Raw genomic sequence first — 10538 nt, forward strand, 5'->3', positions numbered from 1 at the left:
TGAAGTGATGCAAATCTGCAGTTTTTACTGTTAAAATGATCGACTTACCCATCAGCATGAGCAGAAAAAGCCTCCGGTGCATATTTCCTCTGTTTGATGAAACTAAGATTTAAAAGACAGATAAACAACCATCAAAGTTAATATAACTGCACCACTTTCACAGATAATAGGGTAATATAGGTAAGGTAATATATGAGTAAGAAAACATAGTTTATTTTGCACTGTAAAAAAATACATTACACATGACGGGAATAGCTACTTTAAAAATGTTTTTGAGTCTTTTGAAAATCAGCAGAAATACAGAATAAGTACTGTAAGTTTAATGTAAAGCCAGTGCTGAGCTAACAATGTAAATTGAGACTGAAGTTTGAACTTACATCTGATTATTCTTCTTTCCTTGCTTCAGTCCGATGCCTCTGCGTGTTGTGTTAAAGAAACCTGCACTCAGTAAAATGTCTCTGCTTCAACAAAGATCATTCTATGGGACTCATTTAAATATTCCAACAAGATGGTCATAACAGAGGTAATATAATACTAATATTTACATAATGTCAAACAAAGAGAGGGTGTTATTTAAAATAATTTACTTTAACAACATGCTTCCTTCTCTCAGGAGTATTTATATATAATAAAACTTATAATAAAACTAAACTAACTGCATGTCTTTACTGTTTGCATTTTGAAGGTTCTTTGGAAGGTTCATAAACAAAATTAGACTTCTGAAACAGAACTTAATGAGCTACACAAATCAATAGGAGCTATGATGTAAGGTATGCACGTATGCTGAGATGCAAGTGTTGTAAATGCAACAAACAACAAAGAGTAAAGAAAAAGCAGTACAGGAAGATTTATAGTCTGGGAACCAAAGGCCCAGTTGGCACTGATGAACCCTGCTGCACCCACCAGATCTGAAACACTTTAGAGAAGGTTTAAAACAATGAGCAGGGTTCATCACACCTCTCCCAAAAAAGAAAGGTCCCACAGGAACCCCCACAAAATCCAACTCAGCAGTTTTTCATATCCAAAATCAGGGAATCTCCATTAACACTCACACTGTCTCATCACTCCCATACCTCAGCAGCTGGATCCTGGAGGCAAATTATTGGAGGCAAAGACCCACTTCAGTTTGCCTACCAGCCTGGCATTGGAGCGGATGATGCCGTCATTCACCTCCTACATCGTTCCCTCGCTCACCTGGAGACCGCTGGAAGCACTGTGAGAATCATGTTCTTTGATTTCTCCAGTGCCTTCAACACCATTCTTCCCTCGGTTCTGAAGGACAAGCTGGAGAACTCTGGAGTGGACCATCACCTCACTACCTGGATTTTGGACTACCTCACCGACCGACCACAGTATGTGAGGACTCAGGGCTGTGTGTCGGACAGGGTCGTCTGCAGTACGGGGGCCCCACAGGGAATGGTTCTGGCTCCGTTCCTCTTCACCATCTACACTGCAGACTTCTCCCACAATTCCACCCAGTGCTTCCTGCAGAAGTTCTCTGATGACTCTGCAATAGTCGGCCTCATCACTGATGGGGACGACAAGGAGTACAGAGGACTGACTCAAGACTTTGTGGACTGGTGCCAGCTAAACTACCTCCAGATCAACGCCAGTAAAACCAAGGAGCTGGTGGTAGACTTCCGCAGGCACAAGCATTCTCCACTGCAACCACTGAACATCCAGGGTATGGACATTGAGGCTGTGGACAGCTACAGGTACCTTGGTGTTCATCTGAACAACAGACTGGACTGGACTCATAACTCAGACGCCCTCTACAGGAAAGGGCAGAGCAGGCTGTACCTGCTGCGGAGACTCAGGTCGTTTGGAGTGGAGGGCCCACTCCTGAAGAAATTCTATGACTCTGTGGTGGCTTCTGCTATCTTTTATGGCGTGGTCTGCTGGGGCGGCAGCATCTCTGCTGGGGACAGGAAGAGACTGAACAGGGTGATCCGAAGGGCCAGCTCTGTTCTAGGATGCCCTCTGGACCCAGTGGAGGTGGTGAGTGACAGGAGAACGGCGGCTAAGCTGTCATCCCTGTTGGACAACATCTCCCACCCCATGCAGCAGACTGTGACAGCACTGAGCAGCTCCTTCAGTGGGAGACTGCGGCACCCACGGTGTGGGACGGAGAGATTTCGCAGGTCTTTCCTCCCCACTGCTGTCAGACTCCACAACAAAGACTTTAACTGAACAAACACACACATCCACACATGTGCAATAACACTAAGTGCAATAATCTTTTCTGGCATCGTTGTATTTTTACTCAGTTGTATATAGCATTCGTATTCTATTTTTATCTTATTGTATATTTATTTTATTTTATTCTACTGTATATAGTATATTATTTTATTCTATTCTGTACAGTTGTGTACTGTATTTATTCTTATTGTATTCTAATTTTTGCGTCATAACTTTTGCACTGTCCACTTCCTGCTGTGACAAAACAAATTTCCCACGTGTGGGACTAATAAAGGTTATCTTATCTTATCTTATCTTATCTTATTAAAAGAGTGTAAGAGTGTAACACAGTAAAACATGAATGGGAAATGACCATATGCCTCATATTCCTAAGTCCAGAATTGATTGTGTAATTATTCAGCCCTCATGGAACAACAAATACAGAGATTCCACATGCACACAAAGAGAGCAGAACCTCCGAATACCCTTTCAATAAAAATCGAATTTACTCACAAATGTAGCTGGACCCACTCGACCTATTGTCGACAAATTCTAAGCAGTCATTCGATTTCACATTAACCACTACCTTTGTAAGTCTGAGCAGACACACCATGATTCAGAGGTTGCTCAGCAGAGGAGGAAGAAACTTTCCTTAAATTGATATCCTCTGTATTTGCATGATGTTTGCCTCAGTTTGAGTCTGAGGGTTTGACTGAAAATGAAAATATATTCATGTTTAAGTTAAATCAGTGATATATAATGTTTTAAAATTTGAACATTACAGTATATACAAGTCACATATCAAACTCAAAACATCCAAAACAAATTTTTGTCATTAACAAACTACAACATTTTATTGAGTAAAAGTTCATCATTCAGTCTTTAAGGTGACAAATATCCAGAATTAGCAAATATCCAGAAGGCCTCTCTTCTCTTCAATAATAAGTTGTGGTTTTAACACCTTGGGGGTCATTGAACATGTTCAATGCAACCAAATCGTAAATACACAAAATCCTGTTTCATATCATTAAACTGAGCAGACCCTGTATAATCGCACTTTTGTGTTCATGTATTTTCTGTTTCAGTGATAAACTGAAACTGTTCCACATGTATGTGAAATGTACATGACAGACAGACAGACAGACAGACAGACAGGTATATATGGTTAATGAGGTTTACTCCCTGGAGTGAGAAGCTACTTGAGCTGGAGTCTGATATTCCATTACAGGTGTGTGATTGTACTACTGAGTGTGGGGTTTTCTACAGCAGCAGAAATATCCTGCACATTACTTTGATTTAGATCTCATCCAGTGTCTGTTTCAGATGCTGCTGATCCACACTCTACCATCGGTCTCACCTCCTTCATGGACCTCCTGCTTCAGAGAGGCATGCCTGGTGTCTAATAAGCTAAAGGAGTATTACATGGTGGCAAAAGTCCTCTTCAGCTACTACAACTAGTCTGCTATGCTACAGCATTAGATCCTCTGAAACACAAAAATATTCTCATTTCAGCCGTGTGGCCTTCGTCACGCCATGAACCAATCTATGATTGGTTTAAAGGAATCACATGGTAAAAGTCTCTCACTAATCTCATATCCATCATCTTAATGATGAGAAAAATTATGAATCTTACAACAGAGTAGTGTGCTGAGGGTGTCAGTTTTATCATAAACATTCTGTATTTTCATGTATATCATACAAGCTTGTTCACAAAAACTGTTTTCAGGCAAAATCCTCATTCACACCAGAAGGTGTCATTGTGCTCAGCACTGAAGTCGCACACGTCTCTCTCTGAGAAAACGCCTTAGATAGACTTCCCCTAAGAGTGGGAAGTCTAATGCTCAATACCAGTAAAATGTAGGGTGGGAGGAGAGCTGTGTTTAGCCTCATAATAGTGTTTGGCTATCTAATTCTTCTTGTTTGTTTAAGTGCTCTCTTTGTGTGTCCAGTAAAGGTTGACCACCGGTGTATTTAAGCACACAAATAACTCATGTTGTGTTGAAGTTTGTGAACTGTTTAACAGGCGACGTCTTTCCACTGTGTGGATGAGTAAAATACATCTGAAACATCGTTCAGTTTATTTGAACAATATTGACAAGATGATCCCTAACTGTCTGAGCTCCTTAAAATAATAAGACGGGAAGTTGCTCCAGTATCAGCACTCAGCAATGCTTCAGTCTCTAGAGTGTGCCAGTGTCTGCAATGCGTATTGTTAAGCTGCTGATAACAGTGGTTGAACTCAGAGATGAAGGTTAGTCTTTCTGTTTTTCCAGTTGGAGTTCAGATCTGGACAATATTAAAGCTTGTAGGCTCTCCCAGTTATGGAGGGATGGTACTTTCTTTCATTAAATCTTGATCTCACTACTTTCGCTCTGTTTTAAATCCAAGTGTGATAAACAAGAATTGTTTTAAGCTGTGAATCATGCAAAGCTACTTTAGAGAGTCCAAGAATAAGAACATATGAAACAGGAAATGAACAGAAGAGGTCCAATTTAAATAAAAAAAATCTCTCTAAAACCAGTGTATAAGTAACTTATGACGAGAGGACGCGAAGCAGTATTGCTACATCCAATAAATGCGCAGTTAAACTGAGGAGTTCTTTGTCTGTCAGCATTAAATCCGAACTTTGAAATTTTTTAGCAAATTTGTTGATTTGAGACATCAAACCAGACAATATATTTACACTCACTCAGTATTTCTGATTGCTCACCACAGTATCCAGACCGCTGATCCACAGATTCCTACACAACAAGAAAGAGCAGGTAAGTGTTGTGGCAGGTAATAAACGAAGCCGTGATTTTACTCACTGCAGTAATGCAGCAACCCAGCACTGACTGAAGCTCAGCTGCTCAATTAAGTTAAGTAGTGGCTCTTAACAAGGTGATCACAGACATTTGTGTGATTAAAAGCTCTCATAATGAAGTTTATTCACTGGGGAGGAACGTTAAGAGCACAAATAATGTTGAAAGTTTTCCATGGTTTTATTTAAATTTTGTTTATATCTGTGTAAATGATTGTATGAATATTTTCATAAATCCTTCAGGGATGCCAGCCCGAGCTTAAAGCCACTCTGCCTCAGTAATTACAGTGGCTTGAACTTTTCCACATTTTGTCACATTACAGCCACAAACATGAATCAGTTTTATTGGAATTCCACGTGAGTAGTAATACGATGGCACCTATCCAAGATGGCGGCCAACTGAACGATGGCACCTATCCAAGATGGCGGCCAACCAAACCGGTTTGAGAACCGGTTTGACCGGTTTCGTGCGTGTGCGCATGCGCGTTCAGTAATTCGATGGCACTAGTCCAAGATGGCGGCCAGCCAAACCGATTTGACCAGTTTCGTGTGTGTGTGCGCATGCGTGTTCAGGTGTTCTTACCCTCTGGGCGGGAACGACTCCTCCTAGTGGGATGTGCTAGGTTGTATGGGTATAAAAGCGATCCTTTCACATTCTAAGAGCATCACCGCCACGGTCTGAGGAGCACCGACACATCGCGCTAAGGATCCCCGACGCATCGACCTAGAGCACCGACACATTGCGCTAAGGATCCCCGACGCATCGACCTAGAGCACCGACACATTGCGCTAAGGATCCCCGACGCATCGACCTAGAGCACCGACACATTGCGCTAAGGATACCCGACGCATCGACCTAGAGCACCGACACATCGCGCTCGCTAAGGATCCCCGACGCATCGACCTATGGAGCTCGGAATGACACCCAGCCAGGACATCGCCCATGCCATAGGCACTCTAGGTATGTCTTCAGGAGTATGCAGTCGGGGTCCTCAACGTAAAAAGCAACGCTGTGGAAACGCCGCAGATGGAACTGTATTCAAGTTAGAATATCGAGGCGTCGAAGGGTATGTGTATGCCATTAAATATACCGAAGGGACAGTTGTGCTTAGTGTAGATTGTGGTGAGGGATTGTTTTGGGGGGAAGCCCAAGTCATGTCTACTAAAAACTGGAAGCTCTTCCGCACCGTAGTGTGTGCGGACCTGGACAATGTGGGTTTCCCAGAGCTGCTGTATGTTTCCCAGTGGAACAGTGCATCAGGCCCTGAGCTTTACAGGGTTGAGGCTGATCGTTTCAATCGCAACCCCGACGACTTTATTTTTCTCAGTGTATGTGATGACAGGGATAGTCTTATTGCTTCCAGAGGGCTTGAAAACTGGAGGTTAAATCCATACCCTCTAAACCTCGAAGAGCGCACAAGATGGTTTAAGGACTTGTTTTTTATACAGTGGTGCGACTGGAGAGGTTTGTCGCGTCTGTTTAGCCAGATTGATGACGCGATCAAGAAGGACAGACTCAACACTGCGTACGAGAGTATTAGAAAGCGCCTTGTTTTTGACGATCTGGCGAGTTGTCCGAAGACTGGTTTGCCTGGTACCCTGTGTAAACCTAAAATCATAAGACCTTCCGACAGCTAAACAATAAACTGGTAGGTTTAATGTGCGGGTGTGTGGGGTTGAGTGTGTATCTATGTGACAAATTAAGAGCTTGTGGTTTTCATTTTACAGAGAATGACACGCCCTCGTGGGACCTGTTGGAGTCACCATCAACAGAGCTGCTAATCCCGACCCTCCAGACTCCACCACCCTCACCACAATGCTCGCAGGACCCCCTCATATCAGACCTGTGGGATGAAACTGTAATCGACATCAAACTCGCAACTCTCCACCTGTTAATGTTGGCTTTGAATGAGTTTATACAAGAGACATGTTACGGATGCCAAACAGGCCACCCCAGTCAGGTGCAACACAGCTGCTTGCAGGAATTGTCTGAGTATTTCTTCGACACCTACTATGATGATGTGATGATAAGGCTCCAGACTGAGCGATTCATCCCTGCCATCCGGCTGTTTGTACGCTCATCCACTGCAGATGGGTCTGGAACACAAATCCGCAGAGTTGCAGAACACATCATGTGTGAACTGAGATCAGAGCGATATATAGTATGCGCCATTAATGACAACATTGGGCACCTGCTAGATGCAAGTACTTGCGCCCGCCGTGTTAAACCAGCCATGCTCCGCATGATTGGAAACTACTGGGCTGGGTTACATCTGGTTTAATGTGGGGTGTCCAAGTATCCATTGTCTGTGATTGTGTCTTTGTGAAAATTAAATAAAAAGACTTGTTAACATCAACATCATAGTCATTTGTGGTTTGTAAATCATGGAAAGCACATTGCATAAAATATATCACGATCCAGCCCATCCTGCGGGGTTAGCCAGTTTAAATAAGCTACGTATAGCGGCAGGGGAGGCATCAGGTGTAACACCTCCACTATCTCAGGTCAAACATTATTTAGAACAAGACGACACCTACACACTCCATAAACCTGCGAGGATCCATTTCCCCAGAAATAGAGTATTGGTGACAGGGGTCGACAAACAGTTTCAAGCCGATCTGGTTGACATGTGTGAATATGTGACAGATAATGATAATGTGAGATATCTGCTAACATGTATAGATGTATTCTCAAAATACGCATGGGTTAGATGCCTAACAAACAAGACAGGGTCTGTTGTATCAGCTGCTTTTGAAGATATACTTAGTGAGGGTAGGATCCCTGTGAAACTACAAACAGATGAAGGCAAAGAGTTTTATAATGCAACCTTTAAACAGCTAATGAAGCGATATAATATCAAGCATTTCTCAACAGCTAGCGAGGTTAAATGCAGTATTGTCGAGAGATTCAATCGTAGCTTCAAGGGTAGAATGTGGAAGTACTTAACATCAGCCAACTCCCGGAGATATGTAGATATCATACCAGATCTCACACAAGCATATAACAATGCTTATCACAGATCTATCCAAATGGCTCCGGCAGAGGTGAATAAGGATAATGAGAAGTCGGTCTTCAACGCGCTGTACAAAACGAGGCCTCAGAGGGAACTGCGCTTTAAATTTAATATCGGTGACACTGTACGAATATCAAAACTGAGAGGAAAGTTTCGAAAAGGATACGAGCAGACCTACACCGATGAGATTTTCACAGTCAAGGAACGTATAGGGAGACAGCCCCCAGTGTACAGACTAGTGGATCTAGCAGGAGAGGTATTGAAAGGTTCATTTTATGAGCCTGAGATACAACGTGTGGTTGTTGATGAAAACAAAACATTTAAAATTGAAAACATATTGGCTAGAAAAAAAGTGGGTCGGAAAAAGCAGGTGCTAGTGAAATGGCTAGGATGGCCCAACAGCTTTAATTCGTGGATTCCAGAAAAAGACATCGTTGAGGCGTAATTAACTCAGATGACGCAGCTCTACACACATTCATTCAACACTGAGCATAGACTGAGAAAGCATGAATAAAAAGAACAACAATGCAGGCTTCTATGTAAGCCTCTTCTCGAATGCTTCATCACATGTTTACCCGGGTAATAAGATATCTAATTTTAGAACAAAGCTAGCAAAACCTATTGTTTTGGATCAGCCATATGAGGTCGCTGTTATAGAGATACAGTACCCACGCATATGGCGGACTTTTCCACAATCAGATTCGGAAGTGGAAATTCATGACCCCGTCAAAGACGGAACCATAGCCATAACCATGATCGAACTGTCTGTGGGCCATTATGCATCTGTGGAACAGATAATAAAAGAATTTAATTTTAAATGTCAACAGCACCAAGCCACTGGAGACATTAAAATGCAGTACAACGCCGTTAGTAACCATGCCTGTGTTATGGGGCCTAGGGGGACTATTCTCACATTTAGAGGGAGACTGGCGGAAATCCTAGGATTCAAAACAGGAGAACCGTTTGCACTTCATTATAAAAACACATATGCCCCGCACCCCGCAGACATATACGGGGGAAAATATAACATCTTTATTTATGCAGATATCGTTGATTACCAGCTTGTGGGTGACGCCCACGCGAGGCTATTAAGAGCTATAAATATTACAGACGATGACCGCCGGTTGCCTATTCTACAATTTGACAGCCCACACTACACACCTGTGTCAAAGACATTAATCGACGACATAGAAATTGATTTGAAAGACGATCGAAATCAACACATACCCTTTTTATACGGCAAAGTGTTTGTCAAGTTACACTTCCGACCGATAACACAGCATTTTTGAAAAAAAAAGGATGGCCGTCTACAACTCTGATGACTCAAAATATGTAAAATACTACTTATCACAGGCTGGTGGAGAGCTCGGAGGGTATGTTGGGACCAGTACACAATATGGGACAGGTCTGGGTGGGTTGTTCCGTAGCTTGTTTAGATTTGCAGTACCGCTGTTTAAAAAAGGAGTCAGCATAGTCAAACCACACCTAAAAACAGCCGCATCGGGCATAGTGTCTGATGTCATAACCAACATAACCAGACCCTCAACCACTAAGCAGGACGGTAACGGCTTGTATGTGTATACGCCCAAACCATCTAAGACCCCACCCCCAGGGCAGCCGTTGTCTAAAAAGCGTAAAACCACAAAACCTAGCAGGAGAGCCACCAAACGGACACCGTCACGCAGAGTGAAGAGACCCAGAACCACTCGTTCAAAAACTGCAGCGCTTGACATATTCTAAATGGCACTGTTACACAGTCATTCTGGAGAATGTGTAAAAACAGAGCTCGATCTTTTTACTGTCCCATACACACAGACTAGCATTGAGAAAAGTACATTTATTGAAATCCCACCTGTATCTGCAATCACTGATGGAGGGCCGATCGAGTTTTACATCTCATCGTCGGGTGAAGATTACCTGGATCTAAATGACTCATATATCTACACACGGGTGAGAATCACAAACGCTGATGGCTCAAACCTGGCTAGGGACGCTAATGTAGGATTTATTAATTATCCTGGATGCACCATATTTAGTCAAGTCGATATTAATTTGGGAGACCGGCTCATTAGTCAATCATCCAATACATATCCATACAGAGGTGTGATAGAATGTCTTATCAATTATAATAAGGACACTTTAGACACACAGTTCAGCACCGGGTTATTCTGTAAGGATACAGCATCACACATGAATGACACATCTATAGAAGGAGAGAACCAGGGTCTGATGACCAGAGGTGGCTACACAGCAAATAGTAGTATTGTTGAATTGATTGCACCAGTACATGCAGACCTGTTTTTTCAAGAAAAACTGTTACTTAATGGAATCGACCTGTCGCTGAAATTTGTGCGCTCTAAAGACGAATTTGCTCTCATGACAGCGGATGCCAATGCATACAGAGTTAAAATTGTCTCAGCCAGTCTCTTTGTCAAGAAAGTTAGTGTATCACCTAGCGTCAGACTTGCACACAGCAAGGCATTGCACCATGCAAACGCAAAATACACGGTAGACAGAGTATCTTTAAAGACCTTCTCCATACCTGC

The 10538-nt window shown here is 42.6% G+C and overlaps 1 protein-coding gene across 1 annotated transcript; it reads left to right on the forward strand.

Moving 5' to 3' along the window:
- Positions 1-5871: 5871 nt before the first annotated feature.
- Positions 5872-7335, forward strand: LOC113009389 (uncharacterized). Its single transcript, XM_026147659.1, has 2 exons — positions 5872-5939; positions 6707-7335. Exons 1-2 carry the CDS (start codon positions 5885-5887, stop codon positions 7258-7260), a joined length of 609 nt encoding a protein of 202 aa, XP_026003444.1. The 5' UTR covers positions 5872-5884; the 3' UTR covers positions 7261-7335.
- Positions 7336-10538: the final 3203 nt, after the last annotated feature.

The sequence above is a fragment of the Astatotilapia calliptera genome, chromosome 17 (assembly GCF_900246225.1).
Source record: "Astatotilapia calliptera chromosome 17, fAstCal1.2, whole genome shotgun sequence".
NCBI classification, from domain to species: domain Eukaryota; kingdom Metazoa; phylum Chordata; class Actinopteri; order Cichliformes; family Cichlidae; genus Astatotilapia; species Astatotilapia calliptera.